The following is a 26,331-nucleotide window of genomic DNA, read 5'->3' as shown; positions in this document are numbered from 1 at the left end:
AATCATGTAATATCCAGAATTATATCTCCTAAGCCTGTTTTTCCCTCTACCTACCACATCTTGTAGTGTTTGGGGGCTGGTTCCTGGTTTTCAACTGTGTGCCAATCCATGGTGAAATCAAGCAAACAGAACACAGGTTCTCCAGCAGAAACACTGAAGGAAATGAAATTTGTCTCCCTCTCAGGGTATGATGGGTAGACAGTCCCAAGTAAGACGATAAGGGTGAAATTTTACTATTTAATTTTCTTAATCTAGTGGTTGTACTTATATTCACTCATATAAATCACTGTGGTTGAATTATATATATATATATATATATATATATATATATATATATATATATATATATATAATTACCAGATACTTTACCATTTATCTGACAGGCTCAGAGACTATATATATTTGGTGTTTTGAGACAGGGTTTCTCTGTGTAGCTTTGTGCCTTTCCTGGAACTTACTCTGTAGCCCAGGCTGGATCTGCCTGCCTCTGCCTCCCAAATGCTGGGATTAAAGGCAGGGGCCTCCACCGCCTGGCTCAGAGACTATATTTCTAAGAGATAGTAATAAACACATTGAAAATTTTCTTTTATCCTAAATTCACCCACTTGTGCTTGATAAATATATTTCAAGGATAGAATAAATAACAAGTCATTGAAGCCACTTTTGTTTTAAGAAGTGTTGGCTGAGAAACAGCTGTGGAGTGCATGCTTTTTTTTCCTTAGAGATGAGGCATTCAGAGATTGACACTACCTGTGTTGATCCTGTGAAGGCCACTTTGTCAATGTCCATGTGAGAGGAGATGGCTGCCCCTGCGGTTGGCCCATAACCAGGGACAATGTTCACCACACCAGGAGGAAACCCTGCCTGCAAGTTAAGAGGCAAGCAGTCAACAGATGAAGAATTTAATTTGTAACACAGGCGAGTACATGACAGAAGCTGTTTCCTTATTCTAACCTTATGACTTTTTCTACTAAGAAAATTTCACTTAAATATTTGGTTGTTTTTTGTTTGCTTGTTTGGTTTTGGTTTTGGTTTTTCGAGACGTGGTTTCTCTGTGTAGTTTTGAGGCCTATCTCACTCTGTAGACCAGCCTGGCCTTGAACTCATAGAGATCCCGCCTGGCTCTGCCTCCCGAGTGCTGGGATTAAAGGTGTGTGCCACTGCCGTCGGCTAAATATTTGTTCTTTATTATTACTGTTTCTTTTCTTTTTCCATATGAAAATGTACTCAAAGGTGATATTATTGAGAACCACTTTCTCCCAAATCCAAATATTTCATCAATGGATTGTAGCTCCAATGATTAGCTCTACCAAATGTCAGAAAGGACACATTCTTCTGAGAAAGGATCCAGAAAAGTATGATAAACTATATCTATAGAAAGAAGGCATTCAGTACCATCAGCAAAGATAAAAATCTAAAGAGTGGTCACATTTTTCAGTTTTTCACTGTTGACTTCCCAGGCAGAGCAGCTAAGTTACACACCCCAAGAGGTATCATTTAATCAGTCAAACATCACATAAGCAAAGCCTCTCTTCCCAGGACGGTAGTGCAGCGTGATTCCTACCCCTCTGAAAGCAACAAAGACAGAGTCACTAATTTGATGGATATATTAAAATTTCAAGATATTTGCATCAAAATGCCTCATCTTGACAAAAATGTTGTCCATTTTAATATAAAATGAAAAATATCTTGAAGACATTGTTTCAGATTTCAAAATTCTAGGTTGCCCTTTTGAGTTTTTGGTAGGATATTAAGGTCCCAAACCAATAAGTTGTTTTTAAAGGTTGAAATCACACATTTTGGTTATTTAAATATAAGTGTCCTGTATTCTTTGCACTTTGAACATGAAAGAAAACGAAAATGAAGCTATGATAGACAAGTGACTATGAACAGCTATATGTAGTCTTTGCATAATATGCAAATACGCCCAATATTACCACAAGTGTATTGGCACAGTGGCCTCTAACTTTCAGCCATATTCAAACTAAAATAACTGTAGGAATTCACAGAAGCAACCAGGCCAGTTATAAGTGCAGCCATGGCAGCAAGTATTTCAGCAAGTGAAAGAATGTTATATTTCCTCAGGAATTATGTTCACGAGACTTGAACAACAGAGGCAACAGGTTAAAAGGTGACTCGCTATAAGCCTCTGTCATTATTTAGGTGGAGACACAATTGCGCTGGCTGACAGAGGTCCCAACCTCTAGTTCTGTAGCTTTCATCTGCATGACTGGACAGGAGCCATGTGTGAACAGAGAAGCTCACAGTAGCGCGAATGAGGCCTGTAAGTCAAATGGGGGACCCCTCACGTTTGACTCTGGAGACTCACCTCTTTTATTAAAGATGCCATGTGAAGAGCAGTGAGAGGAGTCTGCTCTGCAGGCTTGACAATCACGGTGTTCCCACAGCAAAGGGCAGGGCCTATCTTCCAAGTGAGCATGACCAACGGGAAATTCCACTAGAGAGCAAAATTGAACAATGGACTCTTTACATTGTTTCAAACCAGTTTCTAAAACAACCAGCCCTGCTAGATGTGGAATAAAAACCCCTAAGTTCTGTGTAAGTGTCTGGCACATCTCACTTAGGTTTATTGCTAAACAATAAAGCTACTAGTAAATAATAAATATTCTGCACTAACCATATAGAAAACACTCCCAAATTTATAGTCAAGTCCTGTTATTTTGAATTCTTATTCTATAAGGAAGACATTCTTTTATGTTTTTCTATACAATTAAGCATGCCAAAGGTTACAAATGGTTTAAAACACATGACATTCTCTCCCTATGTGTCCCTAGAGCACATTTATTGAATTTACCCAATTATAATATCTTTTAGTATATATAATGCCTAGGAGACTTCATTTTTACTTTTTGGATCCTGGAGCCTGACACCAGGTCATGGGAATATTGCATGTGTTCTCCACAACACAGAGCTGTGCTTAGCCCAAGATAAACAATATTGTTAAAGGTAAAGGAAGTTCACATCCAGTGAGTGAATTCTTGAGTTTGGATCTCAGCAAACCCACAGGCTACCTGTAAGAAATAAGATATGCGACCACGTCTCTATGTAATGCATTTACCACCTGTGAGTCCTGAAAAGAGACCTCTCTACTTTATTTAGATGATGTCTTCAGGATTAATTGAGAAATCCAGGGCTGTGGCAAAGCACACACCTGTCTAGCATGTGTGAGGCCCAGCATTAGGTTCCCAGAACAAGAGAACAAAACAGGGGAAGCTAGTGCTTAAATTAACCAATAGTCTTAGCTGCTAGAGTGATGTAGCTGTGTCCGAGTGTATTTTAAAACCTTTGAAGTACTAAACAGTTCTATGATATACATCAATCATACTAAACAGGAGTCACTGTCATTCTGAAAACTCTGGGGCATTTCACTGGTTTTTTGTTTTGTTTTGGTTTGGTTTTTTTTGGAGCTGAGGATCAAACCCAGGGCCTTGCGCTTGCTAGGCAAGCGCTCTACCACTGAGCTAAATCTTCAACCCCTTCACTGTTTTTGACTTATCTTCTTAAACTACGTCAGCTATTTTTGACCAGTGCTTTGTGTTAATCTTGGAGGAAATCTGGTTACAACCAGAACATGATTTTTTGTCAGAATTTTGAGTACCCAAACTTGCTATTTAAAGGTACAATACAGGCCACACACTCTTCCAGTTGTCATGGAGATTATTACTTTCATTTAAATCAAATGATATTTTCCAAGATTTGAGCAATCTTGCTGTAGTTATTGTCCACTGTGGGAAGTCTCAAGGAGGAGACGGAAGTTCTGGGAGTACTGGGCCATGCTGTGTCCCACTGAAATGTCCCAGCATAGATGAACCATGACAAACACTTGTCATATACTTATAAAGCAAAGCTCGTGAAACCAGAACACAGCACAATTTCCAAAACAATCCATGCAATAAAAAGTTAGCGCTTATTAGGCAACATTAAAACACTCTCAAAGGGTACAGCAGTGTATTGAGGGGGTTCTGAACCAGCTAGCTCCTATCCAAGATGCTCAGTTACAGGAATATGTGCTTCAGGCTGTCATGCTTACTGAATTTACTTCACATATAACCATCATATATGCTTTACTCATGTGGTCATGGGCTTCAGATCAAATGGAATTACAGCTTTCTTTCCCCCATTGGGAGTCATGAAGGAGAACTTACAGGGATGATTTGGCCACACACCCCAATAGGTTCACGTCTTGTATAAGTGAAAATATCTCCATCTGAAAAACAGAGTAGACACACCATTCATTAAAGACAAATGTGGGATACACCCATGGCAGGATGATATGAGATTGGTATTAGAGGATCCCCACAGTGAGTAGCAAAAGGGAAACTAAATATCCTCTCTACAAGGTTAATAACATAAACGATGGAGCCCTCAAACAGCAGTTTGAATCTAGAGACTGAGATACATGAAAATAAATGACAAGATGGGGAAAGATTTGACAGGCAGCTAACTCTCTCTGTTCTTCATATTCCAAGATGGCTGCCATCTACATCACCCTTGTTCACAGAGTGATGCTGATGGAGCTGAGAGGTGAGGACCTCTCTGGGTAAGGGCAGAGACACACGCAAATGTTCCCAGCATCTCAAATGTCCCAGGAGCACCAAATTTGAGATGGTAAATGATTTAAAATAGTAAAATGTTTCCACAGAGTAAGCAGTTTTTCTACGGACTTGGAATAGTTGGTTTTCCTTTTGCCTATCAAACATAAATGCATGTTTTTCAGTCAAGGAAAAACAAGTGCTTGAAGTGAAACTTTGTTCTCTTCCGTCTGGGTTTGGCCTACTCCTGTGCCTTGCTTTGATGTGGTTACCCTGAGAATTTTGTTGTTCTGTGTTTTATTCTGGCTTCCTTCTCACGGGTGCCCACTGCTACCACCCCAGTACTTTTTCTGTCAAGACCTGTGGGTACTTTAAGAAGCTTCTGTGTTTCCTAAGAGTGGACTTGGAGCCACAAAAGAGCCCCATTCGTGGTATCTCTGTTGTCTCCTTCTTACTTCCTGATGACCACCTCTCAAACTGAATCCTCCAGTTAAGAAGTGCATATTAGGGTCAGAACTGGAAGTAGATTATTTAAGTCCTTGAAGTCATCCCAGTTATCTTTTTCCACTTCAAATATTTTTCATGTGTCTGTTCTGCTGTATGTACCCTGAGTAACACTTGCACAAACACTTCAGTGTAAACCTTTGAACTCAGCTAGTAAATATGTTTTCATCTTGTTTTGTGTGTTTTGAAACATGTTAATATAAATTAGTTTGTTTAAAAACACTGAGCTTAAAAGGGTACAGATAAGCATACCTGCCTCGTTCTGGATGACATTTCTTAAACAATTACATTATAGGAAGAATATCAATGTTGTTATGGAAATGAAACACAAATAAGTCATTTCAGTTGCCAGCTCTGCAAAGTTTGAGCATTTAGACACCTCACTTGAATTTTTTATTAATTCTATGATAACATTCTTACTTTAATGCTATCTACACTCTCCACAGTTTTATTTTTCTCATGATAACAAGAAGACATGCTGACACAATAGAATTTTCTTCTTCAAAATGTGGCTTTTCAAAGTCAAGGAGAAAATAATCTTGCCTTATTGTTTGACATCTTTATCAGAGTTTGAAAGTATCATTTCTGCAATGGTAGCCTTGCCTCTCTCACCATCCCTGCTATTTTCCTAGGTATACTTACCACTCGGTATTGTTTGGCCATGGATCTTGTCTGCCCAGCCTGCGCAGTACTTTAGTGCTTTTATGCAGCCTCCTAGATCTGACAAGTATGCATGGGCGAAGACTTTCCCACCATTCATGGCTTCCATTGTCTAAAAAACCAACACAAACCACAGTCTACAATCTCAGTAGGAATGTTAGAATAGGAACATTGCTCGATGGAGGTGGAGAGATGGCTCAGTGGTTAAGACTGCAGACTGCTGTTCCAGAAGACCTAGTTCAATCCCAGCACCCTCATAATAGCTCACAGTCATCCACAATCCTAGTTACATGTGGTATTATGTCTCCTCCTACCATCTGAGAGCAGCAGTCATACACATAGTACACAGATACACATGAGGGCCAAACACTCATACACACACAAATACAAATAAAAATGATGACCATATACTCATGTATGAATGAGCAACATAATTGGACTCCAAAATTTACTTATAAGAGTAAAAAGAAGGTGTAAAAAGTAGGTAGCGGGGTTGGGGATTTAGCTCAGTGGTGGAGCACTTGCCTAGCAAGCGCAAGGCCCTGGGTTCGGTCCTCAGCTCTGGGGGGGAAAAAAAGACAAAATAACAAAAAGTAGGTAGCATGAGGGCACGAGGAGGAATTTGTAGGAAATAGTTGTGGATGGGTATGATCAATATCCATTTTATAAATGTATGGAATGTTATAGGAATAAAAAATAAATTAAAAGAATATATGGTCAATATTTTCAGTAGTTATGTAAGAGAGCTTTATAATTATATGGAATCTCAAATCATCTCAACTAAACTGATTTTAAAACAGAGCACAATGACTTGTTTAAGGTCACATAGCAAGGTCCTGCCAGGGGAGATAATAAGATTCTGATTGTCTGACTCTGTGCACTTTCTGTCACATTCTGAATTCCTTCCAACTAAGCTGTGTCTGTACACTAGGCACATTTCACAGGTGCACAGCTGTGACGATGATTTGTAGTCTCCTTGTCATATGAGAGTTCTAACAGGATCTCACTTGCCAGCCAATGGTAGAGACAATTTGGTGTTTGCAGGCATTCTTGATGCCTGAGTTATCATTGTCATATTCTTGGCAGACAGAAAGTCTGTTCATCCACATGTAACACTTACATCTTTCACCATGGATTTATAGATTTTCCTCAGCAGTTTTCAGTGACTGTTGTTTAGGCAACATGGTCATAACTATTTGTGCAGTCAGAATATAAAGTTCCAGGGCTTCTGGGATTGCAGTGTTTCCTTTCTTTTTCTTTTCATTCAGACTATAAGGTCTCCTGGGATTCCTACATTCTACATGTTGATCATCTAATAGCTAAAGCTCTTCCTCCTCCGATTTATATTGTCCACTCCCCAAGAATCTATACCCCCTGATTTTATGTGTATCTTCTTCATTCTCTGCAACATTTCAAGCCGGCAGAGGTAGTTAACACTTCACACCGCAGACAGATGAGAGAAGGCAAGTTTTGAAAAACTTCTCTGTCTTTTTTTTTTTTTTAGAATTTGAGGGGGTGTGGTTTTGGAAAACTGTTTTCTTTTTATAGAATATTGAGAAGGTGTGGTTTTGTCACAGCAACTATTGACTGCATTTTTTAAAATATATATTTTGAAAAAATTTAGCATCTTTGAGGCAATGGTGATTTTTTTTAACCAAAAAAAAAAAAAAAAAAAAAGGTAATGCTTGTAGTAAAATGAAGATAATAAAATGTCGTCTGAAATCTAACTGGGAACCATGTCATTTTCAGTTGGATTTACTAAAATGCATAACTCAGAAGACAAGTGCATGCACTCCCATTCATATTCTTGCTGACATATCTAGCCACAGTAATGAAAAGGCGTAGGCACCCCAAATAAGCATGATTCTACTCACTATTAAATCTGGTTTCTATCTGTTAATTCTTTTATACCCATGAAAATGAAAATCACTTCTCTTTGCTATGGTGTTGTCAGCAGATGTACGGCAGGAGAAGGAGGCATTGTAAAAAAAAATTGGGGGTGGATATAAATAAAATTTGTTTTAGAGCAATATTTTGGCACTTTCAACAGATTCATGGATTTCCCTCTAAAATACTCCATGATGAATGAATTTGAGAAATCAAGGACATTGTTAGAGGAACATTTGTCCACGGCAAGGGCTCTGAGAAATTCTAGAGAAAAGCTCAGGATGTTTGTCCATGTGCTCTTTTAAGTAAATCAACTGGCTAGTTTGAGCAGTGAGTGCTCTTGGGAACTCTCCTGTGTATCTTATTGTTGGCATTGGTTAATACTCACAGCCAGCAGCAGACGATCTCTTTCTATTAAGTCAGCCAGCTTGTTCAGCAGGCGCCCCCTCTCTGAAGCGTCCATGGTGCGCCATGGGGAGCCAATCTGAAAAGCCTGTCTTGCAGCCGTCACAGCCTTGTCAACATCTGCCTGGAAATCACAAAGCATTCAATTCAGGATGTTCAAAACACTAGATGTGCAAGCACCATGTCACAACTTCATAAAGTAGAACACAGTCCTCACAAACAGAAGCTAGGCCTATGTTAGCCCAAAGTCCAGAACATTCCACACACAGCACCACAGTATGCAGAAATGTTTTCTCTTGAGTAATTGAGTAATATTTATAATAAACTCCAATAGTCTATCAAATAGTTAAACTCCTAGAATAGAGAGACTGTGTTTTAATAGTTGTTACTTTACCCTATTGTAATAGGACACTGAATGTTTATTTTATTTGAAATAATGTTCTAGTTAGTTTATACACATTAGCTCATTTGATTTAGAAGTAAAGGAAACTATCTCCTTTACCAAATTATGAATTAAAGTACCAAGTTTTGGTACATTCACATCATATCTTATTGGAAATTAGGGCTTATAAAATACATAATGCATTGGTCTGCATGTGAAATGTTGACTTTGGCTCAAATGTTTTAACAGTTGCCACTCAGGGTTTAGCACTGTTTTGAGAGGTTGTGACACCTTATAGACACAGGAAGTGAGGGGCAGGTGTGGAGCCACAAGGCATAGCACATGGGTTATAGCCGGCATCCAGTGGCATCTTGAGATCTCTTTCTGCTTTCTAGTCCAGTAAGACACATGGGGTCCTGGTATCCTGCTCCTGCCACTGTGTTCTCTTCCTTTCCATCACCATTATGATGGACTGCACCCTTTCCAACGGTGAGCCCACAAATCCTCCTTCCTGAAAGTTGCTTCTGTCAGTTATTTTGTAAGGCGGATAAGGAAAGAGACTAGCACTCAGATCCTTCCTTCTGTGGCCAGCCTGCTCTTCCCACACTTAAGGAATGTACACATGTTTACAGTAACAGTGAAATTATTCTTTACTCTTTTATTGGAACTCTGTGAGAGGACAGGCTGAAGAATCTCCAGAGGCCACGGAAGGTATCTGTTAGTTGAGAGCTTGAGCTGAGCCTGAAATACTTTTCTCCCCATCAGCAAAGGAATGAAATGTGATGTCCAACAAGAAAGACATCCTCAGCCAGCCAGGCTCTCAGTACAACCCACTCAGCCACTTTAGGTTATTCGTCAATTCACCATAAGGTCTTTCCCTATGCTTCATTTTATCTGTCAGTAAAATGAGGGACACGTTTCTTCCTTATTGTTATTTGAGATGAGAGGAGCTGCTTTGTATAAATGTGTGAGAACTTTGTTTCAAATAAAATACTAGGTATAAAATTAAGGTAGAATAAAGCAACAACTACTAAAATACAGCATGGCCCTGAGAGATGGCTCACTTGAGTACAGGCCCTTACTGTCATGCCTTACATCCTTAGTTCCAGCTCTAACACTCATGTGGTAGAAAGAGAAATTCATCTCTGACAAGTTGTCCTCCAATGTCCACATGGGTGCCATGATGCCTGTGCACGTATTTGTGTGTGTGTGTGTGTGTGTGTGTGTGTGTCTTTGCACACACATAGTAAATAAATATTTTTTGCTTTGTTTTGTTTTTTTGAGACAGGGTTTCTCTGGGTAGCCCTGGCTGCCTGGAACTTGTTCTGTAGAACAGGCAAGCCTCAAACTAACTCACAGAGATCCATCTGAATCTGTCTCCCAAGTTCTGGGATTGAAGGTGTATGCTACCACTGCCTGTCTCATAAATTTATATACATATATGTTTCAAGACAGGGTTTCTCTGTGTATCTTTGTGCCTTTCCTGGAACTCACTTGGTAGCCCAGGTTGGCTTCAAACTCACAGAGATCCTCCTGGCTCTGCCTCCTGAGTGCTGGGATTAAAGGCGTGTGCCCACACCACCCGGCTAAATTAATATTTTAAATGTAATTAATTTTCTAAATTTCGTCTATAAGACTGGCATTGTATGGAACCCCATAAATCCTATAGGCCAGTGGACTGAATCTTTATTTAAGAGACTTAATTCTTCTGAGAATGAGAATATCAAGGAGGACCCCCCCCCCCTATAATTTTGAATTGCTTGCACTTAGCTGAACCTGTTTTGCCTTCACTTGGAGAGGCATGGAAGGCTATATTAATATCACCTTCCTCAGAAAGCATTCCATAAGACATTGAAGGAGCCTACATGTCTGCAAACTGAGATGGAAATAAATCATGTCATAGTACAGGTGTTCCTGCATTTATGAGAGCTACAGACTGAAAATATGTTAAATGCATTCAGTAAACATGACACACACACAAAAAAAAAATCACAGCTTGACCTAAACTACCTAATATGGACTGTCTTCCTTAACAAGTATTGGATGTATCATTTCTTGTAATGAACTTAATATGCTGTAGGTTACAGAATTGATGGCTTATCCATAGGACTGTGTGGCTGTTGTGGAGTCCCATAAGCATCACAAGAACTATTGTACTACAAATCATAAAACTGGAAAAAGTCCAATTTTCAAAACAAAATGTCCAGTTTGCTTTTTTTTGCTTGAATGTGTTTTGCTTTGTTATGCCTGGTCTACATGGATAGTTCCAGGACAGCCAGGGCTGCCCAGAGAAACCCTGTCTAGAAAAACAAAAGCAAAAATAAACAAAAAAAATCTTAAAAGTAATGAATTAAGGTTGTAAAATTATCTGTCCAACCATATAAATCAAAGACCATCTTTATTTATGAATGGGGCAGGAAGAATCCTTTTAGAAGTACATCTTGGTTTAAACAACTGAATGTTTAAAGTTACACACTAATACTCATTTATTATACTACTTTACACACTATTGTCAAATCTTTTGAGGAATAATGACTATGTGGAATTAAGTACATGTAGTTTTTGCTTTGTTCCATTGAGAACAATGTATATTTTAGGTATCATATGATTGTATATATTTAGATTTTGTTTTGTTTTACAACAAATTTTCTAAGTTTTTCCTAAGGAAATCCAGAGAACACTGTTTGGAGAAGAAAAGGAAAAGCAAACCTCAAAAATCTGAGTTTTCCCATGTGATCTATGGATACTTTAACACACACGTGCACACACATGCACCTACACCCTTCTGTGTTAGACCAGTGAGATGCAGCTCTGGTGTGGATCCTTCTGTTTCAGTGTTATGTCACTGGCCTTTGCCAAGTATGAGTTGTCTTGAGCCTCCTCCCTCTCCCTAAGTGTAGATAGAAAATGGTTTTGAAACAAACCTTACTATTTAAGAAACCCCCCTACACAGGGCTATCATTAATATATTTGTTCTTATGTTTATATCTTTTGGGGTCATGACTCTCCTCTCACATCGTGTATATTATCCTGTAGGGCCGTAAAGAGAGTAAGGACCTGGAATTTTTAATGAAACAAAAAACTCAGCTTTGAATTCTGACTTTTCCTTTTAACCATGTAATATTTGAGGGATTCAAACATCTGTGTGTCTTCCTAGCATTCTAACTATAGGTTGGCTAATGATAGGATACTGAGGTAAAGATTTTGTTCTGAAACATCATTTAAATTGGAGGTACATACAACCAATCATCACCTTATCATTTTATAAATACATCCTTCCCTCAGTATCCAGGAAGAACCGAATCTCAAGTCCTGGAAAGATAGTCTAAAATCATAGATGTTACATTTACATAGAATTTACTTATAACCCACAGACCTTTTAGGTTAACTCTAATTTACTTCTGATACACAAAACAAGACTAGGTAAATAATAGTTGTACTCTATTAGAAAATAATAGCTTAAAAAGCCTGTGAACTCAGTGTCCACACAGCTGTGATACACTGCATACACATTGTCTACATCAGCAGCTACACCTTCTGATCCCAGGGCAGTTTAATTTACCAACATGTGGATGCAAGTAGTCTACTCTGTCCTAAAGTAAGATATATTGTTTGAAATTCATTGCTCTTGTTCAGAAGCAGTTGTCTCACATTTTCTATGTGAATGACATGCTAACTGTTCACTAGAGGGAGACAACTGTGGTCCCCAAAGAGAAACAAGCATGAAAGGGACTACATTATCCTAAACCATTCTAGTGTGTTCTTTCAGCCTTCTCTGTCCCCTTCCACATCAGTTCTGTTGTCCCATACTGTCAGGAGCTTCCTCTACAAAGCTAATATCCTTCACATAATTAATCTTATCACTTTCCCATTCATGTTTACTCCTGCTTGCTTCATCCACAGTCCTAAGGTCAAGGCTCTCCATTTGGTTTCAAGGTCTAACATTTTCTGGCCCCACTTTGCAGGCCAAGACTTCCTGTTAACCTTTCTCCTACTCAGAAGGAGCCATCCCTTCTCATCTTGGCTCCTGAAGTTCTCCTAAAATAGTGAATGTTCTAGCATCATGTCCCTTTACCTTTCAAAGTCCCACACATTTTTCAAAGTCCTTGTTCAGTGTGTTGACCTAACACAATAGTCACCAGAAACACAGCTCAATGCCCATAGTAATTAAGAGCCTCTTACTGACCTCCAGGAAGGAAAGTAAGTTCTTCATTGCCACAAGTTAGTGCTAAAGACAGTTACCATGAACTTTTTCTATTTAGAATATCAAAGAAATGGAAGCAACTTAAGTATCCATCAACAAATAAATGGAAATGTGGTTCACATAGAAAATAGAATAGTATATGCAGTTCTAAAGAAAAATTAAATCCAGAAATCCAAAGGAAAAGGAATGTATTTAATATGTGTAATATTAATCAAGGTCACTCAAGCTCAGAAAAAAAATTGAATATTCTTCCTCATGTGCAGATCCTAGCCTAGAATATATGATGTTTATATGTAGACTGTTGTATGTGTATAGAATAACATGTAAAGGAGACAAAGAAAGTAATAGCAGTAGATGACACAGCACAGAACACAGGCAAAAGGATCCTTGAATTGTGAGAGAGGATAAAAGCTAACTTTTTTTTTTTTTTAACTTCAACTCTGATGTAGTCTTTGTGCTGGGTAAATCCACAAAGAGAGAGTGACAGGGAAAGTGTGAGACCCCAAATGAAGCTCCATGGCTTCAGAATGGCCCTTCAACTGTGTAGAAACTCACTGAGATGCATAGTTTGGGACTAGGTAAGTTTCTGTTTGAGTGGTTTCCTTAATCTAGTTGTGTGAAGTTTTTCTTTGTGAGTTCATTTCAATAAAGGGATTTAAGAAAGAGAGAGGGGCTTTAGGCTTCTGACCCAAAGGGAAGATCCTTATAGCTCCCAAGTTACTACTACAATTAAGTATCAAAAACCTTGAGATGTAGGTAAATAGACATTATACATGAGAAATACAGCAGAAAATAAAGCCAAACTTTGATCCTATATCTGACCTCCATATTTACTTGTTGTATCTCTGCCAGGCTGTCTAACAAAGCTGCTTTGGGCAGCATAGTTATTGCTCACTGTATTTCAGATGGCAAGATTTCTTGCTATTCTTTTAATTCACATGCAATATTTAATTATTTTTAGCTTTATTTTAAAAGTCTAACATATTATCATACAAAGGCATACATATTGCCTTATGTAATTTATTTTTAAATATTTATATAGTAATCATGGTTTAACTGATTTCATTATGTATCAAAACTTTTGCATTACCTGATATACTACTCATATAAGGGTTTTTAAAAATACGTTTCATTTCAAAGCTATCGTTTTGTATATTTTTATTCAAGGCCTGGCATTTCCAATGTATATATATTTAATTAGCCAGACAACAAGATTAAGTGGGATTTTTCTATGATCAAATGCTGTAGCCTAGGGAAAGTCAAACATTCCAGTTTTGAAGTGAGAGACTGCAGGATGAATGTATGCAGGCAGTTTGAATAAAAGTGAGAAAGCAAGAGCCTCTAAGACCAGTTAGGGAGGTTCTGAATGCTCCCATCTCTGCTGGAATGTACACCGGCACATTAAGTCTAGGCAGAGATGGAGAAAACAGCAATCAGACCAGTTTCCTTTCACACCTGTCTGAAGCACTCCCTTTAATGGACATTTAGTTTTATTCCTCCAATTATCAATTAGCTCATGCCCAGGATTAGTCAGCAGTTCCTAAAGAAGCACTGAAGTGAAAAGAAAACACTTCCCACCCACAGGCATTCTTGGCTTTTGAACATGCATTTGCTTTGGCCCCTGCCCCACACTTGTGACACCATGAAAGGCAGGATATGGCCCATTGGCAGGCCCATTCTGCACCTTATAAGTCTGTCAATGATATAAAGTATTTGTGAGAAACAAGAGCATAACCAGTTTTCTTGTGACTGTGAACTTTACCAGGTTATGCTAGGGTGACTAAGCAATGCTAGACACTGTTTATTAGATTTCTCACAAATTGTTTGAACAGAAATAATTTAAAAAAAGAAACAGAAACAGGAATGTGCTTGTGAAGCAAGCTCTTGTTTCTCACAAATACTTTATATCATTGACAGTCTTAGAAGACTTATCTGTCCCGCCAACCAGACTGGCATAGCAACTTGGCTTGCAGCTTGCCTAAGTATGAATTCTTCTCCCTGATCTTTGACTTTCCCTAGGCTACAGCACACCTGTAATCCCAGCACTCAGGAGGCAGAGCCAGGCAGATCTCTGTGAGTTTGAGGCCAGCCTAGGCTACAAAGTGAGTTCCAGGAAAGGCACAAAGCTACACAGAGAAACCCTGTCTCAGAAAAAAAAAATTACTGTTGGGACTATGGGAAAAAGAAACCCTTACATACTGTAGTGAGAATGTGGTTTTGCCACTATGTAGTATAGCATCAAGTCCCATGATCTCCTTGTTCCCAAATCAATGATTTTCAATAAAATAACTTGAAAATACATTCTTCTAAAAGTCCTATATCAACCTTTAGCCTCACTTAGCAAATGTGTAAGAACAACTGTAAGCTTATAAAATATTTCTCTCTTTTAGCTTAAGATGAATTCTGTTCTATGAGTCTGTCTGCATAATGAACCTAGACACTATTTCAAGTGAAAAGCAGCCAAGGAAAAATAGCTTGAAAAAAAAATCAGCACCTTGTCCAAGGTATCCATTGATGGTGTTTGTCTTATGCCAAGGACAACAGAACATTTACCCAACTGCCAGAGGAGCCATATTTTCATGTCTTTCCTTGAGCTTACAGTGGGTTTTGAGCTCAGAACAGTGAGAAGCAAATTGGACTTGTAGGTGCTGGAATTTACCTTATCCCCTTCTTCCACATGGCAGATAACCTCCTCAGTCGCAGGGTTAAGGACAGGAAATTTCTTTCCACTCACTGAGTCATGCCATTCATTGTTTATGAAGATCTGTGGAGATACAGGAAAAGCAGATAAAATCACTTAAATATCCAGTGAGTCTGAGGCTTTTAAAACTGGAGTTGAAGTATGAGATAATGCTTACACATTGCATGTCTCTCCCTGTCTCAAAATGCCCACCATTTGTTTCATTTAACATGTAATAAACATACACACAAATATGTGTGCGTACTAAGTAGAAAAGAAAAAGTGATTTTTCATCTTGACCTTTGGTCCCAGACCCTGAGCTTAGCCAATGAGTTCACCCTTCTTCATGGTTCAGTCACCAGGTCCGCCTCTTCTCTACTTTCCTTTCTAAGGTTCTCAGCTGGATCCTCAGCATTTCATGTTTTATTTCAAACCAGTTAAGCAGCATCCCCTCATGACCTGTTGACTAGTTGCTCCAACTGAATGTAAGTTGTTGAAAGTAACACATATCTCCTACTATAAAATTAGTATGTTCTGCTCTGTGTTAAAGTTAGATATTCACAGCCTATGAGATTGCTAACCAGATTAGACATTACAATTGGCTTTGAAAATTATCAAGAAATTCACTCACCATCAATAACAACCTGTCTTATTTCTGCCATAGGAATTTCACTATACCTTAGATTTTCATAGATAAACTAAGAGATCTAATGTCTCATAATATGTAGATAGACTCATAATTCCACCCCCTTTGGAAAAATTGTAATTTCACTTAGAAATAAAGGAAAAGTCCCATGCTAAACTGACCACATTTTGTTATGCTATTGTTAGAGCAGCTAGTTCTTGCCTGGGTCTTCTTGTCCTCAGCTGGTGAGTTCTTAGTGATATCCCTGCCATAGGTGACTTATGACCCACAGTTTCTTTTGGGGAAAGAGCCATCACAAAATGTGCACGCCATTTTGATATTAGAATCATGCATTTAAACTGTACACTGCTCCTTCATACTAAAGGCAGTAGATGCTTCAGAATAAGATTGAAGTTTATCTGGTAGGCTTAGATAACTGAAGAGATAGGCTTTGGATGACCCTGTGACCACCCATGACTCAGCATTATTCAGATTTAGCTTTTAATACCAAAGAAAACTGTGAGTCCAGTGTTTGTTTAGCTTTATTTATATAACCAAATCAGGAATGACCACTTCGAATTTTTTTATTGAGTTGTTTTCTTTGCCAATTTCATTCAAGTACAAAGTACACTTCTCCTCAAGTACAAAGCAACTCCTCACTTCCCTAATCTTTCAACACTTCCATTAATCCTCCCAACCTATCTGTACACCCTTTCTTATATCCATGGTTTTTACTTTATTTTATTAGTTTATTTGTTTGAAATCTGAATTTAACAAAGATTATTTGCGTGTCCATGCATTTGAAATTATCCATTAGGAGCGTGGTGGGCTCACCATTGGATATACAAGTAAAAGTGATGACTGTCCCATTCCCAGAATCCATTAGTTGTCAATAATTCAACAGATAGGCACAGGGACCAGTAAATCCTTCCCAGATCCCTGACTGCTCATAGGCTAAGTCTCATGTTGTCTCAGCTGCTGTTGGATCATGACTATACTGGCTGTGCCATGCAAAAATGATCACCATTTTGATCAGAGAAATATTTTGTCAAATAATGACTAAGTATGAGACATATACCATGCAAGACACTGTGAGAAAACAAGAAATATATTATGCATAGCTCTGTTCCTGGAGGTTCATAGTCTAAGAAAAGAGACTTTCTAATCAGTATCAATCAGTTAACTGGATTCAAATAGCCAAAGTAGCAATTTCATCAATAAATTTCATAGCAAGACTTGTTGGGGAAAGGGATGTGGAATTAGGACAATGCATAGACCAAACCTGAGATACTCATAGCCCAGTAAACAGGTTCACTAGAATCAAGCTGAAATGAGGTAAACATGTAGTGGACTCTAATGCACAGAGAGGAAAATTTGAGCTACTGGACTCTAGACCAAAAAGTATGTTTTAGGAACTAACTAAAATAGCCAATACTGACATGAAAGGGATCAAGCATATCTAGAGGATTCTTCCAGAGACTACTTCTGCAAGCCAACAATGAGCCCACAAGGCTAGAGAGCAAATATCAGTATCACCCACAAAGTAGAACTCAGTAGTCTGCCATTACATGCATTCTCCACCAGACATACCAGTATTAAGACAGAACTCAACATAAACTATATGATTCTCAATGTATCTGTAAGAACTCGACTTACAACATCTTTTCTTTCTTCTTAGTTATTAGTTATAGTGAATTTATTGGTATAATTTACCATAATTCTCTCTTTCTAAGTTGTCTTGGACTTACATTTTTATTATCTTCTAGCTACTTGTAAGAACAAATATATTTGAATAACTACCCTTCCTATAATTATATTAAATGGGTATATGGAGAAATTTAGTTCAATGAATGTTTATTGTAGTAATTATTAAACCCATTTTAGCCTATTAAATGTCCTATTATGGAGAGAACTATACTTTCAATTTGTTGTTTGCTGTTGACATGCTTGGTGGATAGGGATGATACTATTAAAATAAAATATTTCATCACATTTAATAATTAACTGTATTATACTTATGAATGCCCTCATGGTGCTTTATAGTATTGTATACGTACAAGAGATGTTAAGCCTAAGTTCCCAGAAATCACTGGAATTTCAAAGCTGTTGTTTATAATCTTGGAATTCCAGGATTTTTATTTTAGTATTGTTTTTAATCTGATGAAAATATCAATAAGAGTTTTTTAGTTATCTCTGTAGATTTTCCCATCATGATCTTGACGCTCCCCTCCACCAATCTGATTAACAGGATAGGCCAGTTCAGGCAGCCTCACTGCTATTGCTAGTAGTCTAATCTTACTGAATCAAGCTCAAAGCAACTCACAAACTTTAGACCAACAGCTGTGGTACCTGCATGGGACCAGACTAGACCCTCTGCATATGGGAGACAGTTGTGTAGTTGGGTCTGTCTGAGGGGCCCCTGGCAATGTGACCTGGTTCTATCCCTGATGCACGAGCTGGCTTTCTGGATCTCATTACCTATGGTCAGATACCTTGTTCAACCCTGATAAAGAGGGGAGGGGCTTGAATGTACCAGGCTTAGCTGTCCCCTCATGGGAGAACTTACCCTGTTGGAAGATGTGAGGAGGGGTGGGAGGGAAGCTGGGGTTGTGTGGAGGGAAATGGGAGGAGGGATGAGTGATTGGTATGTAAAATAAATTTAAAAATTTTAAAAGAGTGTTTTAGGCAACTTAAACTTGATTTATACATTTGTACTTTGCATTTATCAAATTAAAAATAATACACATACTATCTTCCTATTTGCTGATGTAGTTTAGTGTCCCAACTTAAAAAAAACAAAGATGCCTATTCAGAGTCAAAGTTATTAAGTCTACCTCTACTTGGTGAAAAACAATTTTAAATAATAAATTTCTACACTCTGGTTTCTCTTCAGACTGTATAAATCTTTCTCCTTTTACCAAAATATGAACTTTCTTCAAAATATTTCTGATTTAGATCAAAGTGAGTTTTATTAATGGGCATAGGAAATATCTTCTCTTCTGATCTGTTGGTATGAGATTTGGTGGCCTGCTGGCTCCCAACTTCCTCCAACAAAGTGACCTAAATTCAAGTTATCTCTGCACAATGGTAACTGGGATATCAGCTCAAAGTCCTTATAATGGAAGTCAATGTTTTCTTAGTCACTGAGAATGTATAAAAATTTCATTTTCAATGTACAAAGTATTTTAAGATTTTCTAAGGAAGAGAAATGCTAAAAATCAGTCCTCACTCCAGATCACCTATGTATGTTGCCAACTCTGAAAGGCAGGGACACAGCATTAGAGAGTGATGGGTGGTGATGTAAGCGTGTAGGGAAATGCTAAATATTATAATGTGTATATTTTCTCATCATTTAAAACCTGAAAATGTACCACAACAATGAGAAATGATGAAAATGAAAAGATAAAAAGCAGGGTAGAATTAACAATATGAGAAATGGAACATGTCATGTGGATCTTAAACATTAAAAAAAAAAAAGGCTAAATTTCTTATAACTAGTTTTAACCTAAGCCCTGAGGCAGCAAAGCAAAATCTTGTGATTCAAAATTGAGCAGGTAAAAGGAAATGAGAGAAGAAATACCATAAGGTAGGCAACTATCTGTAGTCAAGGGGGTGGAAACAAAGGAAGAGCAGCCAACATAAATGTTTTACATTATTCCTTTGCTAGTAATGTAACTGCCTAGTCATGTGCCCTTATTTTAAAGCCCTTTAAATCAAGTAGAAAGAAACAATGTTGCTGCATTTATTTTGAGTTACATCATCTCTAAGTCCAATGGATGACAAAATTATATTTATATATATATATATATATATATATATATATATATATAAAATATGCATCATACATGTTCTGAATCATAATTAATCTATAGAAGCACTAAAAAGTTCTTCTGTGTATCTTTCTTCCTTAACAGTATTAGGCCCTCTGCCCTCTACAGAAAACATCAAGGTAGAACAGAGGCATTAACTCAGGTTGGATTGCTCTTCAAATGGGTCTACCACACTCTCTGAATGTTTCTCACATAGCCTTCTCATTTTGGAAGGGAGTAAGTGAAAATTTCAGTAAGTATACTCTATGTTTGAAAAGCCATGTGTACAGACAGTCTTTAAGAAATAGAAACAATAACTTTTAAAGGTTATGTGCTATTTACTTTAGGATTTGTGTTGAAGTTTTCTTGAATGAGATTGGAATATCACTGTCTTTAGTAGTCAGGGAGAAAAGAATGGCATATAAAAACACATCATCTGAAATGGTACAATCCATCATCTTTATATTCTGGTTTTATTTATTTATTTATGGTTTTTCAAGATACAGTTTCTCTGTGCTCTGTATAATTGCAACTCTCTCAGTAGACCAGGCTTGTCTCGAATTCACAAAGATCCATGTGTCTCTGCCTCCTGAGTGCTGGGATTAAAGGCGTGCACCACCACCACCACCACCACCACCACCACCACCACCACCATCACCCGGCTGGTTTTGTATCTTAAGAGCTGGGTAACCTTGAACAGGTCAGCATGTTTTCTGAGCTCTGCTTCCCAAGCTTGGTAACAGGAACATAGTAGTATTTTCTGGTTTTTTCCTACTAGTTACTTATTAATCTCAATTGAGATAAATAGTGTATTATGTAATAAATGACAGATTTTACTGGCATTGAAAATTGAACCATTTCAGGACTCTAGGGTTCATCTTTGAAAGAACAGTTCGGGAAGATACCAATAATAAGTGTTAGACTTATACGTATCAAAATCAGACCTATACGTACCAAATAATAAGTGTTAGACACTGTCTACTTTCCATAAACTGTTACAGGCCACAGGAAAATATTATAAGAACTCAGCTGATTATGGCAAAGTGAAGGGATCAAGGAATTCCTTCAGAGGAAGCCAAATTCCAAGGAGCTTTTGGTGTTATTTGGCTTGTTATATATCAGCTGTCTTCTGTTATGAAAATCATGTGTGCCTTCATGGTTTTCCCAATTGTTTTTTTCCCTAAGAAAGGCTAACAGTGTGGACTGATCACTCCCTGGACATGCACATTCAAGGTATTTGGAAAACAGCCTCAGGAAAGGCTTCTTTCACCCCAACCCACCCTTTCTCTCCTTTCAGCTATCTCTCTTAGCCACATTCTAGAACTAACAGAAATAAAGTCCAGTTCACCACAAACTAGTTTCCTGATTTAAGATAAATTCCACAAGGAGACACTCCCTAGGTCAGGTGGACATTAAGTAATAGCTTTACACAATTTAGCTCAGATCCCCCCTTTCTTACAGCTTTACTAACTTTATAGACCCCAACTTCTTACCTAACTGCTCCTAGGAATATAGATTGAGCACATAAATTTCATTTTTGATATACCGATACTAGCTCTCAGCTGACTTCCTCCCTTAAACACTTCATTTTCAGGTCGAAAAAGAATAACTGACTTACCTGCCTTTATAACCTTGCAGGAATTCAGGCCTGCTGACCTGGCTGGAGGGGAGGACTGTGATTTTTGGGTATATAACTGTAAAGCTAGAGGCTGAAAAGAGAATTGAGAATTAAAGTGAATGGACTAAAGAGCTCAGTGTGCTGAGACTCTGTTTTTTCCGAAAATAGTCCTCACAGTTCCTAGTTTCTCTCCTGAGCCCCTGGGATGTGTAATATTAAGGCTGGTCCCTCTAATATTATACAAGAATAAACTGCTTATTTAATTCTCATAGCCACTTTTCCAAGTAGCATCTTTATTAAATGCTAATTAATAGATAGAAAAATCTAAATCGAAGCAGATTAAAGCTTGGCCAAGATTAGGTTAAGAAACAAGTACTGACTCTGGAAATTGAATTCAGGTCTGTCTTATTAAACAACTATAATCACAGAAATTCAGCTATTTGTTAAACTGCTTCCAAACACTGAGCAAATACAATATAGTTTTAATCAGAAGTTAGAAAAAATTTCTCTAAATGAAGGCAGCCATAGCACAGTCAGCTTTATCTTGAAGGTAGTTCTACCATCCCCCCATCCCCCCCCCCCCCCCGAGCATCAAGATTTCTTCCAGACTCCACCAGCCAGTGTGGTCAAAAAAAGCACTCTCCGAGCCCATGTAATTTCCTATTCCACTTTACCCTGGACAAATCTCAGCTTTTCGCTTTCCTGTTTTGAGAACATTCCACAATTGAATGTATTCTAGCTACTTGGTTGCTGCCTTATCAATCCATTAAGAATATCATTTCTTGAGACAATAGTCATATTAGCATTCTAATATCTGATTATGGAGCAATCACACAACAAATGCATTAAACAAAGGATAAGGGGACACTGGAAAAGGGATGAGAAGATGGGAGAAATTAAGGAAAGCAGGGAGGAGTTATTTGAAATCCCAACTACCCTGATTTTGTAAATTGTAAAAATTTAAAAAGAGATAAAAGGTGGAGGTAACTAGAAATCTCAATATTCCAATTGTGCCTAGCACAGAAAACTCAATTGTTCATAATGCTTTGTACATAAATATGTATACACACACATACACACAGATGAGAGAGAGAGAGAGATTAATGAAATCAGACATCTAAGGACAAAATCACCTGTTGTAGCCAAAATTTCATCCACAGTGCTTGAAGTAATGCAATTTACATGGAAAATGTGCACCTGTGTCTCAACCTCTTCCTCACTGTTTCTCCAAGCCCAGACCTTCCTTTTCTGTCCAGTGAACAGAACTGTTTCCTTCTGCCCTCTCTATTGTCTCCTTTCTCTCCAAACTGGTGGCCAATAGCTTCCTATGGTCTGAAAGAAGCATCCCGAAAAGCTCACAGTCAGTGCCCTCCAGGATTTAGGAAAAAAGTGCACACTGTGTAATTCTATGTCCCTAAGTATGGCAGTGGCCATGGCAGCATGGGGGTGCAGCTAACCAGCATTCAAGGTCTACATTTGTCATTTGTGAGCTGTGTAGGTTTTTATTACTCAGCCTCTTGGATGCTTCATCTACAGAAAAGAAATCATCGCTTCCGGTAGGGCTGCTGTGAGCAAGTAGGTGAAATTATCATAACACATTTTGGTTGTAATTATTTACTGTGTGCATGAAATATTGCCAGCAGGTAAAAATGTCTTCTGAGCATGAAAAACTGATTCAATAATTTAGCTAATTATTGATGAAGTTTGAACCCTATGTGAAAATTTTGTAGTCTTGAATTTCCTATTATTTATTTGTAAAGGAAAGTGTGTGACATAAGAAAGAAAAATTGGAATTAGCAAATCCTATGAGAGAAAAGAATCTTAAGACCCTAAAAGTCTGGGTAAACCTGGGAACTTTACACCTGCTTGGGTGAAGCAATGATATAAGACAGACTAACAGAAAAGTAGGAGAAAACAGGAGAATGGCACTGTGGGAACAGATCTGGGAAACGAATCAAAGACATTTATGGGACTGTGATTGCTAGTGTTAGCCATTCCCCACAAGCCAGGCTCTGCCTCAAGTGCTTCTTAATAACTAAATGCTGTGAGTGTTTCCACCTCCCCAGGAAATGGGACTCCTCATAATCCTATATCAATTGTAAGAAAGCAGAAGCAGCCGGGTGGTGGCAGCGGCGACGGCGGCGGCGACGGCGGCGGCACGCACGCCTTTAATCCCAGCACTCGGGAGGCAGAGGTGGGTGGATCTCTGTGAGTTCGAGGCCAGCCTGTTCTCCAAAGCGAGTTCCAGGAAAGGTGTAAAGCTACACAGAGAAACCCTGTCTCGAAGAAAAAAAAAAAAAAAAACAACAGAGGCAGGTGGAGGTGACAGAGTTTGACAAGGGGTCTTGTAACTTTCAAAGGAGCTCTTCATGCAAAAGCTCAGTAGCAGGAATGCAGGGCACTTGTGGCATTTTCTCACAACTCCTGGGAATGGGTAACGAAGACAGGGTTGTGATGGGGGCTTTTGTAATGCCCTGCAAGATAGTTCATCAACTTTAAGCTTCATTTTATCTACCCCATCATTAAGGAACTAGACTAGAGAACAGTCCTAAATGTATCAGTGAGTTGTTTGCTTTGGAGAGCAATACTCGAGGTTAAGAGTATGTAGCTATTTGACTCTAGATGATATTCTTTTGGTTTTTGTTATTAATTCCTTTTTGTTTTCTCCTCCCCCCGCCTCAAACACCAACCTGCTTTAGAAAATAATAAAGAAAAAAAAAAAAAACAGTAGGGGAAATAATATATAAATTGTGACAGTGGTCAGGAAAGGTAATTTGACAAATACTTCTAACCCCTGCCTTTCATGCTTTGCAACCAGGTGCTAACAGCCCTTGTTTCAATCCCTCTAGGGAATGCAAATTTAATACAGTTCTTCAGTAGCACACAGAAAAAAGAACATGCACAGACATACAGAAAGCTCCCCACTGAGATTTTATGGCATACATAACTGGTGTCCTGCCAAGTGTGAAAATGCTGTAACCAGCACATCAAATGGTATAATGCTTACTGAGTAGACCAGAATTATATAGAACATACAGGGAAAAACCAAAATTCACTGAGTGATGTTGCTTATTATTAACTAGAGAAGTATTTGAACACCAAATAAATGCATTTCTGACTCTTAAATACTTAGGCCCATCATTCTTCCTCAGATGCCCTTATATAATGTCTTTGCAGTGAAGCAGTTTCAATCTGGAAGCATCTGCGTTAAGGGACTTCTGGTCTTGTCCTTGTACTTGGAACTTTAAGGAATACTTCATTTTTCTAGTACTTTCATTTTCACACTTCCTTATTAAGTACTAAATTAAACTTAACTCAGTGGGAAAATATTTCACTTAAAACTTTCTAGACACACACACACACACACACACACACACACACACACACCTCACAGACTCAGCAAAGTTCATAAAAGACAAATTAAGTAAAGAATTATAGGACATCCCAACTACCAAAATCTATTCCAAGCTGGGATCATGTAAACTAAACTCTTCATAGTGATTAAATTGTAACTATATAAAAAGTGTCGTTCATTCCAATCTTCATGAAACACTGGGTGTACAGATTTTGACAAGAATTTCTTCCAAACAAGAAAAAGTGAGTAAGGGAGGGAGATTGAAATGTGTGGTGTGTACACACAGTTGACCTTTGTGAGGGTCTGGAGCTTGTGGACTCACTAGAGTTTGCATCTACCAATTTGACAAAAAAAAAAAAAAAGAAAGAAAGAAAGGGAGAGAGACAGAAAGAGAAAGAAAGAAAGAAAGAAAGAGGGAGAGAAAGAATGAAAGAGACAAAGAGAAAGAAAAAAGAAAAAGAATAACCTAAATTGAAAAGCATTTTCCTTCTTTCAAAAGTTTGTAAAGTCAGGCTTAGTACAGTTCTAGCTGCTCCTCAGTCACAATCAAGGCTCACTCCTCTCTGAAGACCTTGTCCTAAGGCAAGAGCACATGTAAGACAGGCAGCTCCCACATTTGATGTGCTTAGGAAAATGCAAAAGGCGTCACTGTTTCAAAGCCACCCAAATTCATGCATAAGGAAATAAATGTGCAAAGCCATCACTTGGGCCCTTATCACCTCTTTTAATACCCTTGGTTTGCACTGTCTAATTCAGAAGACAACATGGCTCTCCCCAGAGTTGAGCGGTTCATCTCTCACTTTATTCTTTCAAATATACAACACAGTTAATTTTAAGTGGCTTTTCATGTGTGTGTGTGTGTGTGTGTGTGTGTGTGTGTGTGTGTGTGTGACAGAGAGAGAGAGAGAGAGAGAGAGAGAGAGAGAGAGAGAGAGAGAGAAATTTATTTCTTAATTTGGATCTGTGACAAAGGTAGGCATGAAATTATGTGGAAGGAAAAATTCAGAGTCTCAGGGCAACCCCAACCAGATCATTTTCTGACTCTCCCTGGCTAAAGTTTTTGAAGTTTTGTGTCTCTAAATATTTATCAGCTAACAACCACATTTGTTCTCCAACAATCTCCAACAATAACAAACTTTCCTGGAGAAATAAATAAGCATAGTTTCTATCTCAAAATAAGTAATTCAAGTCCATTTGGGGGTTTTGGCAACAGCTTCCATTCGATGCTCAGGCTTGTGTCCAACCTCGACACAGTATTATCAAACATTTGGTCATATTATCCTGTTTTAGTGTGCTATTTTTCCTTAAGAAATAAAGGAAGAAAGGAAGGAAGGAAGGACAGAGGAGAAAAGCTGTTCCCACATGTCTGGTTCCTTCCAGTAAGTTCCTCTGTTTGTCTGCCTTACCATAAGAGCTCACTGCACAGGGTTAATAGAACTGCTGCTCACTCTGGTTCACTGCACTCTGGCACAGGAACCTTTCATACAGAGTAAAATCCTTTTCCCTAAGATATATATCAAGATATAAACTTACAAGAAGTTGTCTGATATGGTTTAGAATTCATCACTGAATCAGGCCACTAACTTTGCAAGCATTATATTTTTATGTTAGCAAACAGCTTTAACAGAAACTGCAATCGACCTATGCTT

General features: G+C 38.2%; 1 protein-coding gene across 5 annotated transcripts in view; it reads right to left on the bottom strand.

The window, feature by feature from the left end:
- Positions 1-26,331, bottom strand: part of Aldh1a1 (aldehyde dehydrogenase 1 family member A1) — a 123,078-nt gene that overhangs the window by 19,117 nt on the left and 77,630 nt on the right. For all 5 annotated transcript variants that reach the window (XM_036207342.1, XM_036207311.1, XM_036207337.1 and 2 more), the window contains 6 exons: positions 15,255-15,359; positions 7,993-8,133; positions 5,700-5,829; positions 4,167-4,228; positions 2,330-2,458; positions 751-864 (listed from right to left, as the gene is read on the bottom strand). In XM_036207342.1, coding sequence (XP_036063235.1) covers positions 751-864; positions 2,330-2,458; positions 4,167-4,228; positions 5,700-5,829; positions 7,993-8,133; positions 15,255-15,359 — 681 coding nt within the window. The remainder of the gene's footprint in view (positions 1-750; positions 865-2,329; positions 2,459-4,166; positions 4,229-5,699; positions 5,830-7,992; positions 8,134-15,254; positions 15,360-26,331) is intronic.

Source organism: Onychomys torridus, chromosome 1, assembly GCF_903995425.1.
Source record: "Onychomys torridus chromosome 1, mOncTor1.1, whole genome shotgun sequence".
NCBI classification, from domain to species: Eukaryota; Metazoa; Chordata; class Mammalia; order Rodentia; family Cricetidae; genus Onychomys; species Onychomys torridus.
The sequence above is the reverse complement of the archived record's forward strand: the minus strand, read 5'-3'. Positions and strand labels throughout refer to the sequence as shown.